At 37.9% G+C, this 26,198-nt stretch overlaps 1 protein-coding gene across 5 annotated transcripts; it reads left to right on the top strand.

Moving 5' to 3' along the window:
* The first annotated feature begins 2,523 nt into the window (after positions 1–2,523).
* LOC147398078 (Zn-dependent exopeptidases superfamily protein) lies at positions 2,524–24,995 on the top strand. Of its 5 annotated transcripts, XR_015179733.1 has the most exons (17): positions 2,525–2,688; positions 13,665–13,778; positions 13,949–14,063; positions 15,939–16,021; positions 16,099–16,175; positions 16,262–16,339; positions 16,613–16,687; positions 16,810–16,883; positions 18,895–19,027; positions 19,142–19,213; positions 19,946–20,065; positions 21,114–21,185; positions 22,741–22,881; positions 23,211–23,295; positions 23,388–23,826; positions 24,010–24,078; positions 24,521–24,660. XR_015179733.1 is itself a non-coding variant. In XM_086447195.1 (16 exons), exons 1-16 carry the CDS (start codon positions 2,625–2,627, stop codon positions 24,554–24,556), a joined length of 1,617 nt encoding a protein of 538 aa, XP_086303321.1. In that variant the 5' UTR covers positions 2,524–2,624; the 3' UTR covers positions 24,557–24,697. The 5 variants fall into 5 exon arrangements, 4 of the variants coding, with proteins under 4 accessions (XP_086303321.1, XP_086303318.1, XP_086303319.1 ...); XM_086447195.1 differs by lacking the exon at positions 24,010–24,078 and having other exon boundaries at positions 2,524–2,688; positions 23,388–23,665; positions 24,521–24,697; XM_086447192.1 differs by lacking the exon at positions 24,010–24,078 and having other exon boundaries at positions 2,526–2,688; positions 24,521–24,995.
* The last annotated feature ends 1,203 nt before the right edge of the window (positions 24,996–26,198 follow it).

The raw sequence follows: 26,198 nt of genomic DNA, 5'->3' as shown, positions 1-26,198 counted from the left end.
TTAACAATGAAAAAAATAGAGAATCTGTCATAAGAGTGTAAGCAACTAAATGAACAACAAATAGCCATGTCCACAAGTAGGATTTGTCTTCTATATAAAGTCAAGAAGTTCTGTAACTAGCATTCCCATAGGGGTGCATGTCGCTTCAAACGTTATTGCATCCAGCCATCGAATAATGAACAAAACAATTCCTCCAATGAAGCAACCCTTTGTAAGCTACTAAATAAATCTACTAAGTGGTACAAAAGTACTAGAAAAAAATGGCTAGAAAGTCACTCATGGAAATTTCCACACCAAACATCCTCCAAAATATGATCAACCTAAAGAAACACATTAAATGCATCCCATTTGTAAAGTGGTTTAGATGATTAACACATTGAAGCAAGATATATTATTCAACTGTCATTAAATTTAATAATAATAAGCTGTCATTAACAAAGTGATCCTCAAGACATCACTTCATATAATATTGTATGAAAAAATAGGATTCATGATAATGTTGTATGCATCTACATAATATGTTATAAAAGGGGATAGGATACAGGTTAAGAGATTTTTCACAATATTCCCAGACAACATTCCATGGAAAGAAAATAAGTACACAAACTAAGATCTTAAGCATCTTCAAAGGAAAAGAGAAATAGTTTAGATTAACATATATTTAGTTAGTATTTTTCTATAGTTAAAAGTAATACTATTCCATGGTTAAATAAAAAGTATCATTCCATCCCAAAAAGTCTTCATTGTTGGTATTTTTCTAGGGTTAAAAATATCATCATTTTCTGACTGCAAAGAGGAAGGATGTGTTTTATAGAGGTAGCTCTCCTCAGTCCCCCTCGTCTAAATTACACCCTACATTATCATGATGAGTTCTTGAATCCTAGCATTTGATGGTGGCTAATAGTGGCGTTTGATAAAGCCTTGATTACAACAAATGATGAGGTTTACTCAAGATTCTTCAATCTTCAAAGCTTAAATGGCATAATCATTAATAGAAGAATCACATACCAACATTGAATTTAAAGTCCAGATGGATCTTACAAATTATTGAAACTTGAAACAATTGAAACTAAAACCCTCAAACATATTAATAACAGAGCCAAAATATAATATCATCATCATCATCATTAACCTAATTATCAACAAACAAATGGGCATGTTTGAAAGGTTTAGGTTTAGGAGAGAGAGAATCATGTTTCTATCGTCGATCAACAGAGATTGATAGAGAGGGATCTTGACTGAGAGAGAGTTATGGTTTTGACTGAGAGAGAGAAATGGAGTTATGGTTAGGGTTAAAAGGAGATACCTGAAGAGTACGAGATAGTGAAAGAGAGATTTTTTGTGGCTGTTGCTGGTTGTCACCTTCGAATTCGAAATCGAAATCATAGAGTTTAAGCCTTTTTGATCTATAAGTCTCTTCGGTCTTTAATTGAAATTGATTTTCGCTCGAGAGAGAAGATGAGAGGAAGACAAGAGAGAGATGTGAGAGCCGTTTTGCTCGAGAGATATGGAGAAAATGCTCTATGTTCTTGTGTGAATGAGATTGAGTATGAACTACGAAGAGAGCCTCAAACAGGGGAGGGGGGTTAGTTTTAATCTCTAAGGGCTTAATTTTAATTTCTAACAATTTGTACGCAAAAGTGTCTTATAGTTGGTTTATTAAATCTCAATCGTCGGATTTTGTGATATCTAACGGCTCAAAAAACTTGGCAAACACCTTGGCGTACTTTAGGGCCTCCGAACCGCTCCCATATATATATATATATATATATATATATATATATATATATATATATATATATATATATTGATTGCGAATGTGATAATCCATGTGGGCCCAATGACCCTTAATAAGACTACAAATCTTATTTACTTGGTCAAGCTAGCTTGATTCATAAGATAAGGTTTGATTGGTAATGAACTTGATAAAGTAAGGGAGTTTTTGTAATAAAATTGCAACAGATAGGTCTACCTGATAATTCTTTTAAATTTTAAATCATTTTAAGAGACTTTCTCGAAACAAGATGAGAAATCGGTTTTGAAGTCTATGGTTTAAAAACTCGTTTTTGACATCTCGTCTCGTCCATGAATGAGACTGAACTGTCTTAGATGGGTTGTTTGATTTATTTGAGTTGTCTTGTTCAACAATGCAACAATTGAGCATGATTTTAAAACTTGTTTTGATATCTTGTCTATCAATGAGATCGAGTCTCTCGAACAAGTTTTTTGATACGTTTGAGTTGTCTCGTTCAACAATGAGAAAAATGAACCATGGTATCAAATGTAGCTTGATACATTTGACTTGTCTATCACTATCGTTAGTGGACGATATCGAGATATATTGGATGAGCATCATGGTCTCGGACGAAATTTAAAATCATACAATGGAGTGACTTTTGAGGAACACATCGGTTTGAGATGACTTGTCAACCCGTTTCGTTGGTGAAGACCCCGAGACAAATCGGACGAGTCGTCTCGTTGTCCGACCTGAACGTGTAAAGATCCAACCAAGTCCCAACTTCATTAAGAAGTATAGAGAGAGAATAGTATCTTGTCATGTTCCTGAAGACTTGACGACCATGGCCTAGGGTTTCTAAGTTTGTCTCAATCTCTGCATCTTCGCCATGGCGACCAAACATTTTTGTGTGATTTTCTTCTTTCTTTCTCAACTTCACCTCGCATTCTCCGGTGAGTTTGCTCGAATTTCTCAAATTTGAAAATTTACTTTCCTCAAAGCATAATCTCTGTAATTCTTTTTTTCCTGATGTGAATTGTTCTTCATTTATGGTTTGAATTTTATTGAATGAATCTTACGCTTGCATAATCTCGAAATCATATTGGCTCAGTTTCTCTTTTGCTGGATTCAAAGCTTCGGAAGCAATTTTACTTGAAATCAGCTCATTACTGAGTTTTTGAATGAATCTGTTATCTTATATGGATGTCTTTGGTTGTTTTGGGGTGAAAATTCGGTTGGATTATAAAGAAATGATCTAACTACCTAAGCATTTGGTTCCTATTGGAACTTGGAATTATTGCTGCCAAGGTTTCAAATATCATCTCGATGTTTCCATCAAGATAAAAAACAATACTTTATCAAGCAAAACTTTCTGATACATTCCCTAAACATTAAATGTTTCACATCGGTCTCGGCTGAGACCAACACATATCGGTCAATGCATTTTTATATTTTGAAGCATGGTTTTTAGGGATCAATGTTTCACATTGGTCTTTGCCGATATCAATAAGTATCAGTCAATACATTTGGATATTTTGAAATTTGAACCATGACTGCCACTAAAATTAGCCCAAAGATTCCAACCTAATTCGTCCGAAATATTCTATTTTGTTGAACTAGCTCTTATCAGAATTCTATATACATGAATATTACAATGAGGAACAACCGACCCCCTTTTTGATTTGTTTCCCTCTTTTATTAGCTGATTTGGGGAACTGTGAGATTTTGCACAAGTGAGTTGGAAAACAAGCTTGATCTGAGCTAAAGACATACGAAGAACTATGTGAAGCATGCTTGAGGTGTCACCTTTTGGCACTTTTTTGGAGCCTTTGTTTCACAATGTATATTGATTCCGTAGAGTAGGCGAGGCGATAAGGACTTGCAACGCAATGTCTAGTGTCTAGGCGAGTGGTTTTTTTTTTTTTTTGGCCTTTGAAAATGCTGTATCAAACTTTGACTTCTGAGTTGTGATTGTTCTTGCCCATGATAAGAAATTTGTAGAGGCAATTATGAGTGGGAGTTGAGGGGCTGAGGGAGTGTTTTATTTTTGTTTGTCTACTCATTATGGGGATTTTATCACAGGGTAGCAGAGTGTTTGAAGATGGATAGTTAACATTTTTTTTCTTTCATATAATGAGCATCAAATATTTTTTGATTGATCATGAGCAAATTTTTTTTATTATAAGGTAAAAAAAGGAGGCAAGAGACCTACCTACAAAATAGCAAGCAACAATATCAGAAAACAAAATGGAAAAAAAAAAAAAAACCCGAAGCAACACCCCATAAACCTACAAATTCTCTAAATAAATTATGTCCCACCTGGATAAAAGTCCTAAGATGCGAGGCCCCTAAATTCCTTAAAGACTTTATACTCGAAGATCATAAAACCAAGATTACTAGTGGTGTCATCTTGAATCGAATGCTACTTTTCATCAAACACATGATTGTTCCTTTCTCTCTAGATGGCCCAATAGATTGCAAATGGTATTAGGCTCCAAAGAATCCTTATATTAAGAGAAATTGCAGTGACTGCCAACATTGAAATAAATCCAAAATGAAATATTGAAAGCACCAACAGACATTAAAAAGAGAAATGAAGTGGCACCAAATGGTATGAGAAAAACTACAATAGATGAGGAGGTGAAAGACATTATCCTCACTTGCTTTGCAAAATGAACAAAATTGCACGGAAATAACACTCTGAAAGACAACATGGTTCATTGTAAGAATTTTATCCAAGGCATCACATCCAATGAAGAACGCTACATTAGAAGGAGCTCTTGGACCCCACATAGTGAAAGCTACTTAGAGGATGGAAGTACCATCATAGAATGATAAAAATACTTAACAAAAAGATATCCATCCTGACACTTGTCTCAATCATCTTCCTCTCCCATAGAGAGAGACGTTTAGGTAATTGGTTAATGCGGTGAGCTATAGATTGAATCTCTCATTCATTGAAGGTCTTATGAAAACCAAGATGCCACGACCGCACACTTCCTTCCAAAACCATGAAATTCTAAATATAAGTTATTTTCTTTTAAAGAAATGGACTAAAGATTTGAAAACTAATTTTCAAAGGGACACTCTACTAAAGTGATCTTCCTATAACTGGACCCTATTTCCTTTACCTACTCTAAAAACTATATATATATATTTATGAAACTTAGAAAGCACTTGTTGAATGATTTTCCATACTCCACAACTATAACAATGCAGCCTACCCAACCATACACTTCAAACCTGAACTTTCCATTAATCACTCTATTACACAAATTTCCTTGATCATTTTTGAATCTCCATCGGCATTTTCCTATTAGTGCTAAGTTTGTGAGGCTCACAATTTGAAAACCTGAGATCCATGGTTTTTGTGGAACAAAAATGCTTTCAATTGATAGGATGGAATTTGTGGGAATCATTGATTTTCTACAAAACATTGCGGAAGAGCTTATCAAGCTTTAGTACCAAACTTCTGGGAATAGTTAAAAGAGAGAGAACATAAGTTGGAATACTTTTAGAAGAATTTTATTTGGGTCATTTTCCCGTATTTTGACAAATTTCTCGACTTCCAAGTTCCCAACCTACCCTTTCGATGGCAAGATTCCACATGGTTTTACTCCTACACAAAGCTTTGTAATTAACTACTTTCCACATGGAAGGTTAATTACAGTGTTGAAGGTTTAGTAAGGAAGTTGAACCCTTATGAATTCTTGTCTTTTTTGTAGTCCATTCTTTTAGTTTGCCTCATATCCTTAGCAGAAGTTTTTGATTTGGGGTTCAATGATACAAATTGTAGTTTCATGTTCTTTTTCAACGATGATGTTTTCTTTCACCATTTTAAAGGAAGAACCTTTACATAGTTTACAATATACAAACTCTTGGGAGATTTGTAATCTTGTACTAGTATGGGTACTTATATAGAGTGAACAAAAACTCTAAACCTTGAATTCTCAAGATATTATAATAATAATAAAACATAGGGGTTGTCTTCCCCCAATGTTTATCCCCCATAAATAACGGTTTTGATTCAATCTCACACGTATCTTGAGGAACACTTTCAACTTTATTCCCTTTTTCTCTCATCCCTTTATAAGAATACCCCTTCAACTTTATTATCCTTTCTCTTATTTTTTTATTTTAAGGTAAAAACAACTTATATTAAAGTGTGGTCAAGATGACAACAAGAAAGTACAAACACAAGCCACCCAGTATACAATTAAGCCAATCTACAAACCTACTTCCATCTCCCCATGAAGTCCTCAAAGTAGGCACCTTTGAACTCTTTAAACGCTTTACACCAAAAGAATAAAGATCCTATGATTAACACTATGATACTATCCCAAGACAGACTCCTTTCTTTCTAACCCCTGAGCAGACAACAAAAGAAATGATGGACCACAAAATGCGTTCAGCCATCATAAACGAGGAACCTAGGCCTGTCCAACCGTCGAACAAGTCTTTAACCGTCAAAAGCAAACAACTCTACACATTAGCAAAGAAATTCGAAAAATACATCCAAATCTCTCGAGCCAATGAGCAATGCATTACTCACCATCCTTCCTACACATAACACAAAAGTTTGGAGTGTGAAGCCCCCTATAGAAAGGACCATACAAAGTAAGAATGCTATCCCAAGCGGCTGTCCAAATAAAGAATGAAACCTTTGGCCCCCAAACAGCCACTATAGGGAAAACCATCTCACCCTCCTCCTGCAAAGATCTATAGAAAGATTTAACTGAGAAAACCCCATCCTTGGCCTCTTTCCAGACCAAGTTATCCAAGCCCACAGAAAGTGATGTGCCTGTTAACAGATTAGCCATAGAGGCCCTCCCCTACCTTTCCAATCGTTAAAAACATTTCTGAACCCATTGACCCACCTGATCCTCTTATGTATGCTCACCAAAAAGTTAGATATACATGAACCTTTCTTCAACAACAACTGAAACAAACGGGTGAATCTATCCTTTAGAGCAAAATCCCCACATCAAAGATCTTCCTAGAACCGCACTCTCCTCCCATCCCACCCCCAACTTAAACTTTTTCTCTTCTAACCTTTCCAACAATACCTCTCCAACTTTATAGCCTTTACCCCTTTTTCCAATAATACCCATACAACTTTATTGTCTTCCTCTTTTACCTTCTTAACCCCAATCAGGACGACCATGCCATAGTGTAACGGCCATGTACTCTGACACCTAGAGTTTAGGTGTAGCTCACCCCGGAGTCACCCGGGAGCCCCTATGTAACACTATGTAAGGCTCGTTATGAAGCCATGTCAGCCCCCGTACCAGGGCATATCTGTTAGCTTAGGGTACGTGTCAGCCCCGTGCCAGGGCATCCTTGTTAGCTTAGTGGCATTTTAGTAATAAGGGAGTATGACCGGCCTCTACTTTTGATGTTCCCTTCTGGAAATCTAGTAAAGACTTAGCATACACTTTGTAGGAAGGGTGTCAGTGCTATCCCAATCCCCGGCCTACACCCACGTTGTTGAAGCCTTGAAGCCCAGCTCCGTGGAAGTCCCGCGTGTCATAGGATCATCAATTGCTTGTAACGCATCTATTTGCTTTTATAACGCGTTACACCGTGTAATCAATATTATATCAACAAAGTTGCCTTCGGGCTTTATCTCGTGTTGCCTCGTTTACTTGTTTGCTAGCTACGTGTGTGTGGTGTACGATCATTTTACAGGCTTGCAAGTGGATTTGACCCCCTTGCGCCGCACGACCCCGCTTCGAAAGAATAGGGCCGTGACAGTTGGTATCAGAGCAGCAGTTGTTTGAGCACAGTAGGTATTCCCCCGAGATTCCATTTAGTTCACGCGAACAATGGTAAGAGGAACTACTAGTACCGCGGATCTACCCGCTCCAAACACACCAGCACCACGTACAAACAAGGAACGCATTGAGGTATTAGAGGAAAAGGTAGGTATGCTATCCGGGATAGTTGATGGTATTGCGCAATTGGATGATCGACAGAACACGCTGGAGGAAAGATCCGAGACATTCCGAGCCAGAGTGACTGACCTCGAGGAAGACACCCGAGGAACCATAGCCATGTTACAGGAACAGATTACGGAGCTCACTACTAAGGTAGGCCTCCTGGTAAGAGCCGTTGGTAACGAGCGGCCTACCGGTGGTGATGCTCCTCCCTCGCGCTTGCGAGTCCCCGAGCCACGCGCCTTCAGTGGTGCACGCGATGCGAAAGAGCTCGAGAATTTCCTGTTTGATATGGAACAGTACTTCCGTGCAGCTCGACCGGATTCAGAAGAGGTAAAAGTAACAACTGCTTCTATGTATCTTGCAGGTGACGCTAAGCTATGGTGGCGAACAAAGTACACCGAGATGGAGAGTGGCCAATGCTCCATCGATACATGGGAAGACCTCAAAAGGGAGCTGAAGAATCAGTTCCTACCCGAGAATGTGGAGTTCATTGCCCGCAGGAAGTTGAGGCAACTCCAACATACTGGTACCGTGCACGACTACGTCAAGCAATTTTCCGCATTGATGCTTGATATCCGTGATATGTCAGAGAAAGACAAGCTGTTCTCGTTTACAGAAGGGCTTAAGCCTTGGGTTCAGACAGAACTACAGAGGCAACGTGTGCAAGACCTCACGACTGCTATCGCCGCAGCTGAGCGGTTGACGGACTATTCTCCCGTGGATGGGAATAGAAAGAAGGTATCCAATCAGTCGAAAGGGTACTCTCAGCAGAGTGAACGCACCCATGGGTCTTCCAAAGGTAAAAATGGAGGATCTAGACACAGTCCAAGCAGGAGATCCCATCGGGATTCCTCCCCTTCGAAGAACACCGGTACCCAGTCGAACAATCACCGCAACAAGATTCAGTGTTACTTGTGTGGTGGTCCTCATAAGACGTTCAATTGCCCGCAGAGAAGCAAGTTGAATGCACTGTTAGCTTCCCAGAGTGACCCTAGTCACGAGAGTTCAAGTGAGAAAGATGAGGATGAATCTTCTCATATGGGAGCTATGCATCTGTTGAATGCAATGAAACAGACCTCTGAGACTAAGACGATCCGTCAGCGTAAGGGTCTCATGTATGTTGATGTGGAGATTGGTGGTAAGACCACCCAGGCAATGGTTGACACGGGAGCTACGCATAGCTTCATTTCCCCTGCAGAGGCGAAGCGCCTCAATATCCGGCTCGAAAAGGATTCAAGCCGTATGAAAGCTGTTAACTCCGAGGCCACTCCTATACAAGGGTCGGCCAAGTCCGTGGCCATCAAGATAGGTCCATGGAAGGGTAAGCTAGATCTTCTCGCAGTTCTACTCGATGAGTTCCGAGTTATCATTAGGATGGACTTTCTGCGACAGAACAGGGCCGTTCCGATGCCATTTGCCAACACTTTGGGCTTGCTAGGTGAAAGTCCAAGCTTCATTCCTTTCTCTACAGGTAAAGAAGAGGAAAAGATGATCTCAGCCCTTCAGCTGAAGAAAGGGTTGAAGAAAGGTGAGCAAACGTTTCTTGCTACCTTGCGAGTTGAACCTGATGATCAGGACCATAGTTCCACTCCCCCATTGGTTAAACAGGTTTTGACTGAATTTGATGATGTTATGCCGGAAGAGCTTCCGAAGACCCTACCGCCACGTAGGCCGATTGATCATCAAATCGAACTAGTACCTGGTACCAAGCCTCCTGCAAAGGGGCCATACAGGATGAGTCCTCCGGAACTAGCTGAGCTACGCACGCAACTTGATGGACTTCTGGAGTCTGGATTTATCAGACCTTCGAAGGCACCTTATGGGGCGCCTGTTTTATTCCAGAAGAAGCATGATGGGTCATTGCGACTTTGTGTAGACTACCGAGCGCTGAACAAGGTTACCGTCAAGAATAAGTATTCGATTCCACTGATTGCTGATTTGTTTGATCAACTTGGAGCAGCCAAGTACTTTTCCAAGTTGGATTTGAGATCAGGGTACTATCAAGTACGGGTTGCAGATGGTGATGAGCCGAAAACTACCTGTTCTACCAGGTATGGTGCCTATGAGTTCTTAGTCATGCCCTTCGGCCTTACGAACGCACCTGCGACATTCTGCACCTTGATGAACGACCTCTTCAGACCATACCTCGACAAGTTTGTTGTGGTATATCTCGATGACATTGTGGTATACAGTTCTACCTTAGAAGAGCACGTTCAACATTTACGCAAGGTATTTCAAGTGCTTCGCGACAATCAGTTGTATGTCAAGCTAGAGAAGTGTTCATTCGCCCAAGAGCAGATTATGTTTCTTGGCCATGTTGTGGGTAATGGACAGATCCGGATGGACATGGAGAAAGTGCGAGCTATTGATGAATGGAAAACCCCTTCTACTGTCACAGAACTCAGGTCATTCCTCGGTCTTGTGAACTATTATAGACGTTTCGTCCAAGGTTATTCCAAAAGAGCCGCACCTCTCACAGACCTGTTGAAGAAAGATCACACTTGGTCCTGGTCGGACAAGTGTCATGAGGCGTTTGAAGACCTCAAGCTTGCTGTTATGCAAGACCCAGTCTTAGCTCTACCCGACATCACCAAGCCTTTGAAGTTCAGACAGATGCATCTGACTTTGCTATTGGAGGAGTGTTGTTACAGGATGGGCATCCGCTTGCTTATGAAAGTCGGAAGCTCAATGATGCTGAGAGACGCTATACCGCACAGGAGAAAGAGTTGTTAGCTGTCGTCCACTGTTTGAGAGTTTGGAGACATTATCTGTTGGGGTCACAAGTTCATGTGAAGACTGATAATGTGGCAGTGAGCCATTTCCTGACTCAGAAGAAGTTGACACAAAAACAGGCTCGTTGGCAAGAATTCCTCGCAGAGTTTGACTTGGCCTTGGATTACAAACCAGGAAAGAACAACAGCGTGGCCGATGCCTTGAGTCGCAAAGCAGAGCTAGCAGCACTTCAGCGACAAGTTTCTCAAGTTACCAGCACTTTACAGCAGAGAATTCAGGATGGTTTGAACAGTGATCCCCAGGCGAAGGCCATAATGGATATGGTGCAGAAGGGGAAAGCACGCCGTTTCTGGCTTCGGGATGGGTTGTTATATACCACCAAGAGCCGCATGTTTGTTCCACGTGCGGACGGGCTAAGACGAGAACTGATGAGGGAGTGTCACGACACTCCATGGGCTGGCCATCCGGGCTGGCGCCGCACATTAGCTCTCTTGGATCGAGGATACTACTGGCCGAACATCCGTGATGATGTGTTAGACTATGTGAGGACCTGCCTCATTTGCCAGCAAGACAAGATCGAGCGCGACAAACCTATCGGGCTGCTGGAACCGCTTCCAGTCCCCCAAAGGCCTTGGGAAAGTGTTTCTATGGACTTTGTCACAGGTTTGCCGAAGGTTGCAGAGTATGGGTCCATCCTTGTGGTTGTGGACCGTTTCTCCAAATATGCTACATTTATACCGACCTCGACATATTGCTCAGCAGAAGAAACAGCACACTTGTTCCTCACGCATGTCATCAAGTATTGGGGTGTGCCCAAGAACATTGTCAGTGATAGAGATTCAAGATTTACCAGGAGATTCTGGACCGAATTGTTCAGATTACTTGGGTCTCAGCTTGACTTTTCGACCAGTGGACATCCACAGACAGATGGGCAGACTGAAAGATTTAATGCCATGTTGGAGGAGTATCTCAGGCATTTTGTCACTGCCAACCAAAAGGATTGGGCGAATCTTCTCGATGTCGCACAATTCTGTTTCAACCTTCAGAAGAGCTCTTCCTCCAACAAGAGTCCTTTTGAACTTATTACTGGCCAACAACCTTTAACTCCTCATACTATTGTTTCAGGATATCAGGGACAGTGTCCAAGGGCGTACAAGTTTGCTAAGTTTTGGCAGGACAACAATGAAATTGCCAGATCTTACCTTGAAAAAGCGTCAAAGCGGATGAAGAAATGGGCTGATGGACATCGTCGACCAGATCGTTTCAAAGTTGGTGACTTAGTTCTACTCAAGACAGATCAGTTGAGAAGGTTCAACCGAGTATAGCGAGCACACAGGGGTCTACTACAGCGTTATGAAGGTCCAATGCTCATCCTCTCTCGAGTCGGCAAGGTCTCCTACAAGCTGAAGTTACCGTACTGGTTACGCAACATCCACCCTGTCTTCCATGCCAGCTGTCTCAAGCCATTCCATGCAGATCCAGTAGATCCAGCACGCAGCATTCCAACACGTTCACCTTCTCGTTCAACAATCCAGCCGGAACGTGTTGTCGACCAAGTTCTCGTCGAGCGTCAAGTCAGCAGCAGTTCAAGCAAGCAGCAGCACATGGAGTACTTTGTCACTTGGAAGAACTTGCCAGAATGTGAAGCCACCTGGGAAAGAGCAGAGAACCTACAACCATTCAAGCAGAAGATTGAAGAGTTTGTCAGGGACAATGCGACGAGGACGTCTGCAGAATAGGTGGGGGAGACTGTAACGGCCATGTACTCTGACACCTAGAGTTTAGGTGTAGCTCGCCCCGGAGTCACCCGGGAGCCCCTATGTAACACTATGTAAAGCTCGTTATGAAGCCATGTCAGCCCCCGTACCAGGGCATATCTGTTAGCTTAGGGTACGTGTCAGCCCCGTGCCAGGGCATCCTTGTTAGCTTAGTGGCATTTTAGTAATAAGGGAGTATGACCGGCCTCTACTTTTGATGTTCCCTTCTGGAAATCTAGTAAAGACTTAGCATACACTTTGTAGGAAGGGTGTCAGTGCTATCCCAATCCCCGGCCTACACCCACGTTGTTGAAGCCTTGAAGCCCAGCTCCGTGGAAGTCCCGCGTGTCATAGGATCATCAATTGCTTGTAACGCATCTATTTGCTTTTATAACGCGTTACACCGTGTAATCAATATTATATCAACAAAGTTGCCTTCGGGCTTTATCTCGTGTTGCCTCGTTTACTTGTTTGCTAGCTACGTGTGTGTGGTGTACGATCATTTTACAGGCTTGCAAGTGGATTTGACCCCCTTGCGCCGCACGACCCCACTTCGAAAGAATAGGGCCGTGACACATAGGCATCACAAACCCTAGAATATATAATACACATGTGGGTGGTGCAATTTTCATTTTGAGTGAGCTTTAGATAGCTAATACCATCTTTAGCCTTTGGATATTTAGGAAACTTTTAACAAGGGTGACTTTTCTCCTCATTCTGGTGGGCAAGCTCGGTTTAAGGTGCCAACTTTCTAAGTTGGTTAAAGTATCATATCCTAGGTTCAAAACCGACCTTGACCTATTGACCTACTAATTACTGACCCTTAATCTTGCTTGGCTAGCTAAGTGTTTAAAAAAAAAGAAAAAAAAGAAAAAAAAAAAAACAAGCTTAGATTGTTGAAACTTTTAATCTTTTTGGTTTTTGATAAGTAAAATTTTATTAATTAGAAGGAAGCAATGTTGGCCAAGATGGCCAACCAAGCACAAACACGATACAAAAGGATTAATCTCGTGTAATACGGCACATCCCCTCCCAATTTCCTACAAAGTCAACAAACCTTACACCCCTAAGTTCCTCAAGTACTGTTGATCACAAAAACTGCAAACCCAATACTGAGAGTATAATGTCTTGAGGATCCAAAGTTTTTCCATAAAAAATGTGCTTATTACGCTCCAACCATAAACCCAACAGACCACGAAATGAGTAATGCTCCACAACAACCGTTTTGTTCCTGAGTAATACTTTCAATCTTATTGCTGTGTTCCAGAATGACAACCAATTAGGTTATGGGGTCATGTCTATTAACAAAAATGACTGGACTTCTTGTTAGTGGTGCTACTGCTTGTTTCTTTTTATTTAGTTTCTAATTACTACCTATGTATGTATAATATATCATTTTCTGGTACAATTGTAATTTGTTTCCTTGGGACCTCATTTGCATTTGATTCTTGCATTTCACTTTTTCAGGCTGAACTAATACATTTTGTTGGACAACTTTAGGGCAGGTTAACTCTTTGGAATCAGTTCCTGATCTTGAGAAGTCAATGTACTTGACTATCGATGGATATCCTTGTGTACGGTTGCTGAACCTTTCTGGTGAAATTGGTTGTGCGAGTAAGTGCAAATATGAACATCAAGAGACATTTTCCTAGCAAGAATGCATCATGATATACTTATAACTCACCTCATCAAATTCTTCATTGACTTGAACATAGTCATCTATGAACCTTTGGTGCGTTATTCATCTTGTTAAGTTCTTATAAAGTTGTAATTAATGTCTTCAGATCCCGGCCGTGATAAGGTTGTTGCTCCGGTTGTAAGATTCAAGAATGTTGTTGAGTTGGCTTCTTCTTCTGCGATTTTGATTTCACTAGATGACATGCAGAATTTCTTTACCAGGCATGGCTATTCTTCTCATTTACTATCTAATTTGTTTCCTGCCTTGGTTGTATTATATTCTAGTCTCTCTGTAATGTGGTTTCTACGATGCTCAAATAATGTTATCCAAGGTTTTTTTCTTCTTACAATTAAGTTTTTATGTCTGGATACATTTTAATTGGTATCGATGCTGAGTTGAACAAAAGATATACATATAGCCATCATTACTGCAGAAAAAAGGGCATGTCTGACATTCACTCAAAGTTTTGCCAAAGATCTGCATGGTCATTTATCAAAGGCCATTTTCTGAAAATGATTTCCCCTCGACGCTAATAATTAACCTAAGTTGATTGACACTTTTTTTTTCTGATTAGATCTCTATGCTGATAGATTTTTCGGGCTATTGCAATCTACTACCTTTATTACAATCTTGCCAATGCTTAGGAAAAAGTCTCATGTTCACACTTTGAGTACCTATACTGGATCAAGGTTTCAGAACTTCGCCAGTTTATGTCTGGGACTAATTATTCTGTATTTAGAGAGAAACAACTTGAGAGTTGAGATTTACACGGTGCAAACATTTCTTTTAGGGTGTGTTCGTTTGTATGAAAATCGTTGAGAAAATCGATTTGGGAAACCAACGTTTTATTCGCATTTATTTGATCTATTCTAGGGTTTCAGAAATGAATTTTCATGTTGGTGCATGAAAGCATTTGCCACCCCCATTGAGGAAAAAAAAAGGTTTCTCAGGAAAACAAGAGATGTGGAAGGTAAGCACCGTAACCAACAACCTGCTTATCATCACCCCTTACTTTCTTTTTGGGAATTTATGACATCCTTTTTCTACTTCTTTCTTGTTCATTAAAATGGTTGACGGAACTAAAACAAAATGGAAAAGCCAATCATCGATATTCCTTTTTTAGGAAAATAAATATCTCGAGAGAATATTTTTTTTGCAAATAAACGTACTTTAAGTGTTCATGTTTGTAAAAATTTTCATAAAGTTCGAAAAAGGAAGCTAAAATTAAACATTCTTTAGTCATGACCATGATTCAAAGTTCGGTTCTGTTTTACAATGTTTTGGCATAACATTCTGATTTTGGCCAACGAAAAATTGAATGTTTTGGATTGTTCTGAAATGTCTTGGGATCTTTTGGTTGTGTCCGTTTTCGATTTTCCTAATCGAAACTTTACCTCGAGACTAGATTTTAAACCATGGTCATGCCTCATGACATACTCTTTCATATCTTGAAACATGATAATAAAAAGGTACATAAAACATTTTGCTCAGTTCTCTTCAAATGCACGCTGTATCTATTTCAAAATTGACAAGCTTTCCATTTTTATGCGGGAAAGACAAATTCTGCGAGTCCCTAATGTTTCAAACATTGATGTGGATTATGTGAGAATGATTGGGAGATTGCCTTATACGTTAAGAAATTTATAATTTCCAATCTTTCTTTTTCATTTCGTTTTTTTTCCTTTGAGATATGATATCATTGTCTCGGCTTGTGTGGCTCTATGATGTTGATGTTCTTCATCCATTGTTCCCATACTGGTGATTATTTTAACTTTTATTATTGTCTTGAATCTGGTGATCCTGGTTCTGTTTGAAAGAAGAAATTGTTTCTCTAACCCTTTTACGATTGAAAAAAAAAATGTCTCTAATCCTTATCAACTCATGTAAGTACAAAGTCCAATGCATATGTGCATTTTCATGAAAATTTCACGCTAGTCAGGAAAATGTCTTAGTGGGAATTCCACACCAATTCATGACTGCATTGCGTATGCAAGTCTCTATGCGTGTATATGTTCAATTATGTGTCCATGCATTTGAAATGAATTTTCAACACCATGCAGTATCTTTGATGTTAAAGATTACCTTTACTTGTTCAGGGTATCAAATGATCAAAATTTTGCTGAGAAAGTAGGTGGTGTTTTAGTTGAATCAAGGACTAATATCCAAAATGAGACAAAAGGTAAGAGTATTCATTTATGTTTACTGAGTTTGAGTGAGAAAAGTTATTAACAGTTATACAACTTTGCTTCTTTGTAGGATTTTCGCCAGTTGAAAAATTTCCCCAAGCTGAATTTGCTCCTTATCAAAACCACAATTATGAATGGAACCCTTCTGTAAGTTATGAAATTATACTTCATGGAAGACACGTTTCTGAATTAGACCACCCTATTAGCAACAATTCATTTGTCCATGACTGCAGGGATCTGGTATTATGTGGAACAGCTACAATTTTCCTGTTTTCTTACTTTCTCAGGATGGCACACTAATCCTTCAAGAGGTAATGCTACACTTTTATAACTGTCTTATCATTTGCATGATCTTCTGGAAAATTATTTACACATGCATACATACACATGCATCTGGAATTCTGGTCGTTAATGGTTCATATGGTTATTTCTTTTTTTGGTTTAATTTGATGTCTGGCAACCTTCTTGTTTTGGAAAATATTGATGAAATTATTTGCTAATTTTAAGTCTTTGAATTTTTTTTTTCTTCAGATTGTAGCCTAGTTTTATTTTTTGTAAGCTTAAGTTTCTATTTATACATGCAGATTGCCAACAAGAATGAGAATAACAAGAAGAAAGATTATACTGTAGATGTGGCTGAGTTTGATCTTGTAATGCAGGTACGAGGTTCTCCTTTGACATTTTGAATATCTTTAAATACGCTGTTTCTAATGATTTCATTTGCTAGGCTTATTTGACCTTTCACTGTTTAATGATCTGTAATATGCTTGATCTTGATTAGACGACAAAGACTGGAACCCATGATTCAGAATCTTGTCTAAAAGAGCAGTCTTGTCTGCCCTTGGGTGGCTACAGGTGAGATTTCTTTGTGTTGCACATTAGTGTTATGTCAGACATTTTTATTTTGGTCTAATTTTTTTTATTTTAACTTAAGGAGGTTGTTAGCAAAGTAACATAAAATCATAGTTGTCGTCAATATGAGAGCTATTGGCTACATTTCCAAGATTGAGAGTGCCTCAATCACTGACAAATACCTTCAGCTTAATAGGAAAATGCATGGAAAGTTTTGGATTATTTAGTGAACCCTGTAAACATGAATATATTATTAGAGTTGGGGTGCATAGGTTAGAGGAGTTATGACAATACTATCATTAGGGTTGTTAAAAGCGCTAGGCAGGGCCTAGGTGGGGCTTAAGCGAAAAAATTATGACCATGGACAAAATAACATAGAAATAAGTCCAAATACTCATCCTAATCGTTAAAATAGACCCTCCTGAACATAAAACTAAATAAAACAAAAAATTTAAATAATGGCCCAGTGGAAAAGACCCATGATCTCAGATGTCCTAATCATTATTATTAAGAAAAAATGAGCCTCAAAAAGTAAAAATACTCAAAAACAAAAATCCGCATAAGTCGAGTACAATTAGATGTGGTTGGAAAAATTCCTCACTCACGGAATCCTAGAAAAAGAACATGAATCTAGGTTTTTTCCTCCACTCTTTCTCTTCAACAAACAATGCATCAAATGGTCTAAAATTTTTTTTAGAGAAAAATACCTTAAATGTCGATAAATCATGATCTCTTAAAAAGATGTGTCATCCAACATTTTTGTGGTCAAACAAGTGACCTTTGCTGATGTCTGCATGATGTCAACATTGCTTTAAGGAATCTGATCTATTAATGCTTCGATACCGAGTTGAATTGAAGGTTTTAGCATTTTTGATGAGTCTGGATGAGGAGAGGAGAAGAAAAGAGATCGGGAAATTAGGGTTATGAGAGATGATTCTTATACTCTCATTATATTTGTATGTATTGTACACAATTACAAGTACATCCTTACGTTAGATATGACTAACATAAGAAATAAAAGATAAGAGTGTGTTTGATTGCACATGGAAAATGAGTGGGAAATCCATTTTCCATGTGTTTGATTGGTTTTGTCCATGGAAAATGGATTTCCACCCTCATCCAAAAATCCAGCCAAATGTGAATTTCATTTTCCCCCAAATTCCTCCTCTTCTTTTCTTGTTCCTCACAGCCACTACTGTCACCTTCGATTGCCACTCTACATCGCTGCTGGCCACCTACTTCTCTCTCTCTCTCGCCTTGCTTTGCCCCCCTCCCTTCTTCTTTTTCCTCCTCCTCAGTTTTTTTTTGTTTTTTTCTTGGTGTTGTATAGATGCAGTCAAACAATGGAATTTGGTTTTCCACCACCCTACCCAGTTTCCACTACCATTTCACATGGATTCAAATTACATGGAAAATGACTTTCCATGCAATCAAGTCACGACTAAGTTGTGAATGTTTCCTTTATCAATTAAATCACAATTGAGTCCTGAGTTTTTCAATAAGTCTCATCTTTTACAAACTTCATGATTAAATCTCAAAATTTGCAATTAGATTGGGAAAAAACGGAAAAAAGGGGAATGTATTGTGTTTTCAAAAATTTTCTTTTGCTGACTTATTCTCGAACCCTGACTGTGACTGTAGTAATCGTTAGAAGAGGATAGATAACCACAGTTTTCAACTACCAAGGAATGTATTATATCAACTCAAAGCAGCACCATCTATCTTGTTGAGGTGACACAATAAGTTTCCAAAGATGCCCCATATAACCCTGTCAAATTCCAGCCAATCGACTAGATACTCTTCGAAGGAAAGATAATAAAACCAACCAGGGGATACCTTTTCTCCATCTGCTACAGGAAGACTTGAGTTTTGGCAAATATCTTTTATATTTGTGGTTAATGGGCTTTATCTTTAGGTATTTTGTTACCTGCATATGTTTAGTGATTGGAGGATGCTTTATATGCTTTGTACATTTATAACCTTCAGTTACATGCTTCTGACATCTGAAGGGCAGTGTCTTGTCTTCATTACCACCAATTAATATTTCATCCTCAAAACAACCAAAGCCCATCATATTAGTGGTGACTTCCATGGACTCAGCATCATTTTTCCGTGACAAAAGTCTTGGTGCTGATTCCCCTTTATCTGTAAGTTCAAAAATCTGTTTGTGAAAAATTGTTGATTGTTGAATCAATTCGTTCAATAGAGACTATTATAAATTGAATTTATACAAAACGTAAATGTTTGAAACAATTTCCCAGGGTATGATATCATTGCTGGCAGCAGTTGATGCTCTTTCCCATATTGATGGTGCAAATGAGCTTAATAAACAAGTACGTATGACCTAAATATTGTTTGCATTTTGGCAAGTAAAGAGAGATGCGTTGTTTTTTATGTATATAAGTAGATGTAAAAAAAATTGGAAACTCATTATTCAAAATTTCAAATACATGGATGATTTATATACAATATTATCTACAGGGGAATTAAATATATTGCTGGGATGGTTACAATTTTTTTAGAGAGCTACTATTGCCACATCAACGTTTGCTAATGTCATGCAAAGATGTGTGCTAATTCTTTGGTGATTTACATATGAATTGCGGTGGCATTATCGAAGTTGGTGTGGCAATAGAATCTCCCTTTTTTATTTTTATTTTGTTACTTTTACATTACCCAAAGACGGTATATGGAGCAATCCTCTAAAGCAACTGGCTTCTAGGTCCTAATGGACCATTAGGCTAACTTGAATAGGGTAAGTAGGCAGAATGATGGAGACTTTTATGAAGATATTGAAAAATTGATTTACAAACCCAGAATAGAGAGAGGGAAATTCCTTGGAAGTCAATATGTTTCAAGCTATATGTTAAGTTTGCAGCTGAACCGGCAATAGATTAGATGATCTAGTGATGTTCATCTTATTATTGCAATGCATTTCTCTCATTCGTTTTATTTATGGATTAGCTTTTTTTACGACGAGCTTGATATTCTTCATTGATTCTTAGATTTTTTTCATCTCCATCTTCTTATAGAATCCTCTTCTGACTTCATTTAATTTAATGCAGCTCATGTTTGTGGTTTTCACTGGAGAAGCATGGGGTTACCTCGGTAGCCGGAGATTTCTGGCTGAACTAGATATGCACTCGGAAGCTGTTAGTGGCCTTAACAGCACACTGTTTGAGCTGGTAGTCTTCTTTTCTTTATATGGATTGCCCTCCTAGAAAAAATATCCATAATTTGGGTTGATTTTGTTATGTACTGCATTCTGCATCGTTAACTTTGCTGTGTTTATATTCTTTCCCTACATATTTGTGAAACAAATTAAGTCTGAGTCATTGGTATTGGACATTTTTCAAACTTTTAAGGACCTTGTGTTTCCATGAATAATAGTTTCTAGAATGAGTTCTCTGGCACTTGGACACTAGTTACTGTTTAACTACAAGTCTGATAACCACTCACCACTGAGTTGATTAAAAGTGCTTATGTTTGTTTGGGGAAGACTAGCCTATGTAAGCAAATTTTCGATACATTCACTCACAATTCATTCAATTATTTTGTTTTTTTTTAAGGGATCTAAATACGGTGGTGACATACTTGATGTGATCTTTTTTACTCAAAATCTTTGAGCATCGTGATCTAGTTTTGGTTAACTGAGATATTAAGATGATTGATAACATCGAAACCTTCAAAAATTTATGAGTAATTTTTCATCTGTTTCCATTTTAATATGGTTGAGTGAGTTTCAATGGGCTGGATACCTGGATTGTAATAATGACTCCCTAGTCTAAGGATTAACTCCAAGTCATTGGAAGGACATATATATATATATATAACTTTGTTTTTGTTGTTCTTTGCATATTTTATGACGTTTAGTTTTTTGGAGTGGGATATAACCGAAGATATTGCATGGACAGAACAGAATGGAAGATCAGGATTCATTTAGCCAATGACAAATCTTTGGGATACGGCTTTGATGATGATGGTTTTTGAAATTGGATAAAATTTTAGGCTGACCTTTGGTGTTGAAAATCCACTGTAGAGTTTCCTTCTCTCTACAATCTATCCTTATCTAATATATCACTTCTCCATTATGTGAAATGCAAGTATTATACATGATTTCATACTTTCTTTGTTATGTTTTACATTTTTTTATGGTAACTAATTTGGTGCTTGCTCATTTTTTATTAAAATATGTTAAGCCTAACGGTTCCAATGCTGGATTTTCTTGCCTAGGTCTTGGAAATTGGATCTATCGGTAAAGCCTTCAGTCAAGGGGTCAATTCGTTTTTTGCTCATACAACAGGGGTGAGAAATTTGTTTATTGTTGCAACAGAATATAATGGTTCTATGGAAATCTTTCATTTCTGAATTACTTTGAATTTGGCTGATTATTCATAATTTTGTTGTTGCTGTTGTAATTGTTTTTGTTAAAATTTGTGTAAGATATATTCTGATGTTTGTCTGTTTTTGGGTATTTTTGAGTATCCTCAATTGCATGACATAAAATCATTGGATTCATATTGGTGAGCTTGTCCCTTTAGATCTGTTTGATGGGTCTCTTTGTTAGGTTTGGATTAGCTTAAGTGTATTTGGACGTGAAAAATCTGAGATGAGTGGCTCTATGAATTCCTCCTTCTCTATGAGATTCTTTTGGACAATTCTTATTCAGTCCAAAGTTGCTTTCTTTCTTTGGATGATTTTGCTTGAGATCGTCCAAATCTTGGTCAATTTATTTTGATTGTTCCATCTTAGGTTGACCTAAACCTCACCAAGCTTCTGAATTATACCAAAACTACTTTGATTCATAAATCTATCTAAATCAACCAAACATTAGTGAAGGTTTGTGCAATTTTGTTTCCAATCAAGGACTGAAAGCTCATTTTTTTTCTATGAGAAAAAGAGAAGTTAATGCTTGTTTATTTTGAATTTTTTTCTTAAAACTAGTTTAAATCACATATATAAATGATTGATGGAATTCATGTCCTGATTATGATGATTGTTAATTTGTTACGTTGCTTTTTTTATTATTTATTATTGTTCAATATTCATGTTAATTTTTCTTTGATTTTTTTTCCCATGATTCCCATTTTCCCCCTAATATTCATCTTCCATGCTAATGTAGGTTGTATATAATGCATTCCTTAATATTTTGTGGTAGTGTGTTTTGTGTGTCCACACATAAATAGTATATTTTTTTCAAGAGTGATCTTCTAAGCTAGGTTTAGAGTAGATCAATCATTTTTCAATCTGCTTGTTGGCATGAGAAATACCATTAGTTAGATGACCATTATATTCAAGTTATTTTACAAATTTGAGCACGCCCAATGCTGTAAACTTGTAGGATTTCTCTTCGACTTATTGGTATTGTTTAAGGCTCTTTCAAGTGGATTGGATGGTTCACCATTCAATCCAGGTCAGACAATCTGGACTGGGCATTGGTCTTTGAGGCCTTTAACCATGGTCATACTAAAAGATCTTCAAAAGCTATTCCCCCAAATTCTGGTAACACCTTGGCCAAAAAGAAAATGAAGTCCACAATTTCCATATTTACCTATTTTTAAGTATAATTTACACTAAAAAGAAGAATCTACCTTTTATTAGTGGTAAGTATGCTAAAGAAGTCGTGAGACCCTACAATTTACATATACAAAACCATGAGCAAGCATTTAGCAATTGTAACAGAGAGAATCCCACTCCTATCCAGGGCACAAAATTGTTAGAAACTTTCAGATCCCACACTCTAGATTTAGCACATAGTGAATAAATCTCATAATTACTTTCGTGTAAATCTGCAATTAGTGCAATAATAGTTCTTCTTTCCCATTATTTTGCGTAACATTTCCATTGGTTCTAATTGTAGGGTTCATCTACTGCAAATAAAACGTTGAGTGCCTTCAAACATGCTCGTGAGTCACTTGGATCTGAGAACATTGTGATCTCCATGGCAAATATTTCAAATCCTGGGATACCTCCATCTTCATTGATGGCATTCGTCAAAAAGGTTTGATCAATAAAGTAGATTCCTCAAATTGCATTTTCTTCATCCATATCATCACTGTTAGTCATATTAAAAAAGCGATACAGTCTAACGCTTATCCTTTTCATGTAAGTTTGGTCTTGTTTTCAGTAAAAATATATGTGCATATACTGTCTATTAAACAGTAGATATCATATTATAAATTATGATACTTCTTGATATTAAATTTATCATACTTGAGTTGGTATGTTAATAATAGCTAAAACATGCAAACTGTACTAGAACTAGAAGTTTTGGGTGACCAATTGATTTAGCCAGCTTTTTTAATGGTATTAGCTATTCTCTCTATACAGAACCCTTCGACTGCAGGGGTTGTCTTGGAAGACTTTGATACTGCTTTTGTTAACAAGTTCTACCACAGCCACCTTGATGATCTTTGTGAGTGTTGCAATATTCATGAATGTTGCACTTATATATATTCCTCCCAAAACAGCTATATTTCTTATTTAATATTTTTTATTTCCATGCAGCAAATATTAACTCATCAGCAATAGTTGCGGCTGCTTCTCTTGTTGCTCGCACCCTTTACATTCTTGCTAGCGATGAAAAAGAATCAAGTACATCAGTACTGAATTCTATCAACGTGAACTCCTCTTTAGTTGAGGAACTCTTGGGGTGCCTACTGAGCTGTGAACCTGGACTTGATTGTGGACTGGTGAAGGATTATATCGCACCCACCAGTACATGCCCGAACCACTATGTTGGTGTTCTCATGGACGAACCTTCCTCTACTCCGGATCCTGAATATGTGAGCGATGTATCTCGATTTGTATGGAATTTTTTAGCCGATAGAACTTCTACTCCGAGGGAAAATATGAGTTCTTGCTCACAAGATTGCGGCAAAAATGGTGCAGTATGCATTAGGGCAGAAACTGATGGAAAGGGCACTTGTGTTGTCTCTACAACAAGGTAATTTACTAATGGAAAATGCTGACGTGACTGTGCTGATGTAGCAGTGTCTCCAGAACCATAGATCTTTCTCCTTGTTTCTCGAGGAAAAAAATCTATGGTTTTGTGTATCCTGCCACATCAGCGTAGTCAGTTTAGAATGACTATTTACTCATTAATTAAGGAAATATAACTGACATGTAGGTCCACAGCAAAGTAATGCAAAGGGTACGCATAAAGAGGGATGGATCCACCTTGGGATCTCTTCCAAAAGTAAGGACTTTCACCAAGGATGTAAATGATTGCAACAAAAAAAATTTCCTCGGGGAAATCAATTTCCTTGGAGAATGTTCTAGGAAAAATAGATTTTCTCAGAAAATTTTTGTTGGTATCCAATTACGCCTAGGAAAATGTCCAAAAGAGGGTTTTAATTTTTGGGTGAGGGTAATCACGAGAAGATTGGGATTTTCCCACCCTGACGAGAAAATCATATTTCTCGGGGTTGGTTTGGAGTATTTTTCTGCCTGAGACATGAAAATTACCGTCAAGGAAATGATTTTCTCATGAAAATGACCAATCATACACTTCCAAATGGCATTTTTTAGCCAAAAAAACTATTTTCCACCCAAAATGTGAATTGTAGTTATGTAGTTTGTAATGGCTTGCTGTGTTTTATCTTTTTGAAGTCTTTTAATCACACTATTATTCCTTTCAGGTACATTCCTGCATACTCGACCCGTTTGAAGTTTGAATCCGGAAGATGGAATCTGATGCCGCCAAATGCTTCGGACACTATGGGCATGGTCGACCCTGTATGGACCGAGAGCTTTTGGAACATAATTGGGCTCCGTGTTTATGCAGTCCAGAATGCAACTTACGACCTTATCATCCTTCTGGCAGGGATTGCTGTAACGATTTTGGCTTACATTGCGATAGTAGTCACCAGAGCTGTTGTAACGAAGGTCCTTAAGCGTGATTGAAAGAAAATAGTTTCGAGAAAATTAGATTGGTATGGTGGAAATATGTGCAAGGAATTTATAGCCTGACAAGAATACCCTTATCGAATTACAACTTACTTTCATTGAGTCTGCAAACTTGTGAGGGTAATTATGTCATTTTCATAGCTTTTTCAAAGATATTCCATGCATGAAAGTTCATATATTCTTACAACATTCTGAATGGTTTGCATCTCCTCTGACAAGAATTTTCTTCGTTCACCCTTTTTCTTATTATACAAGGGGAAGCACATATCTTCCATCCAATATATAGGGTAAATTACCATTTCGGGAGTCAAATTTGACGAAATCACAGGTTAATTCTCAAAATGTGAATGTGCAAATTGTGCTAGTTCCTTACCCCCTTTCTTTCAAAGTGATAATCTCGTCGGTTTGTATAGTGACGATCTTGGAAAAAGTAGCGAAACTTGTGAGATAGTCGCTTAATACCTACGATATTGTCATTTTATACCTGCAAAATTGTCACTTTAAAACCTCGGATATCGTTAATGTTTATGTTTTGGTAATTAAAATGAATAGTGAGCCGGAATCGTGATTGATGTTGGTTGGCCCCACAATCTGTCCCAATAGCAAATGATTATAAAATTACTAGGCTCCTTCCCTATTTGCCCATCATTCGAGTGGATTATCATAAATTGACCATCCAAAATCCGCTTGACCCTCAACTCAATCAGTTGCACGTAAGATATTTAATTAATTAGTCTCACCCAAATGGTGAAAAAAAATTAATTAGTATATACAATGTAGGGACGTGTTTATGAGTAAGATATTTAATTTTAAATAGTAAGAGTTGTTTGGGTTAATTATAATCTTTATATTATGTTTAATTTTTATATCTTGGTAATGATTATAATTTCTATAAATACCCTATTAGGATTCATGCAATTGTCTTCTCAGAATTGCAATAAAGTTCACTATCATCATTGAATCGATCTTGATTGCCCACTTTCTGACAATAGTTATACTTAAAAAAAAAAAAAAAAAAAAAAAATTAAATAATAATCCTATCTTCTATACCTTCACAATTCACAAATGTCTCATGATTTTCATTTTCATTTTATTTAAAATATTTTTGACAAATCAGTAAACCTGTTTTTAATGAGATCGGTGCTCCTTCAAGAGTCCAAAATATTTTTTGGTCTAGAGTACCAAATCCTACTTTTCAAAAGCAGACTCAATGAGATCGGTTACTTAATAATTGAAGATGCCACTAACATCATAAGCACAAAATTGAAAAAATCACTCCAAAAGTGATTGGTTAAGTTCAGAGAAACCATTTAAGACACAGATGATTGTATCGATCAATTCATCATTTGGATGAATAGTGAAGGTGGGTCAGATCAGGAAATGGTTGTTGGTGTGTTCGGGAGTTAATTA

Source organism: Akebia trifoliata, chromosome 7 (assembly GCF_017979445.1).
Source record: "Akebia trifoliata isolate Shusen 1 chromosome 7, ASM1797944v1, whole genome shotgun sequence".
Lineage (NCBI taxonomy): Eukaryota > Viridiplantae > Streptophyta > Magnoliopsida > Ranunculales > Lardizabalaceae > Akebia > Akebia trifoliata.
Note: the sequence above shows the minus strand (reverse complement) of the source record. Positions and strands in the feature narration are given on the sequence as shown.

Bases quoted from the DNA above. Each gene is read 5' to 3' on its own strand.
- LOC147398078 (XM_086447192.1), top strand. From the start codon at position 2,625: ATGGCGACCAAACATTTTTGTGTGATTTTCTTCTTTCTTTCTCAACTT. The intron at 14,064-15,938 runs GCATGGCTATTC...TTACTTGTTCAG, and splicing joins ATGCAGAATTTCTTTACCAG to GGTATCAAATGATCAAAATT. The intron at 16,176-16,261 runs GTAAGTTATGAA...CCATGACTGCAG, and splicing joins ATTATGAATGGAACCCTTCT to GGATCTGGTATTATGTGGAA.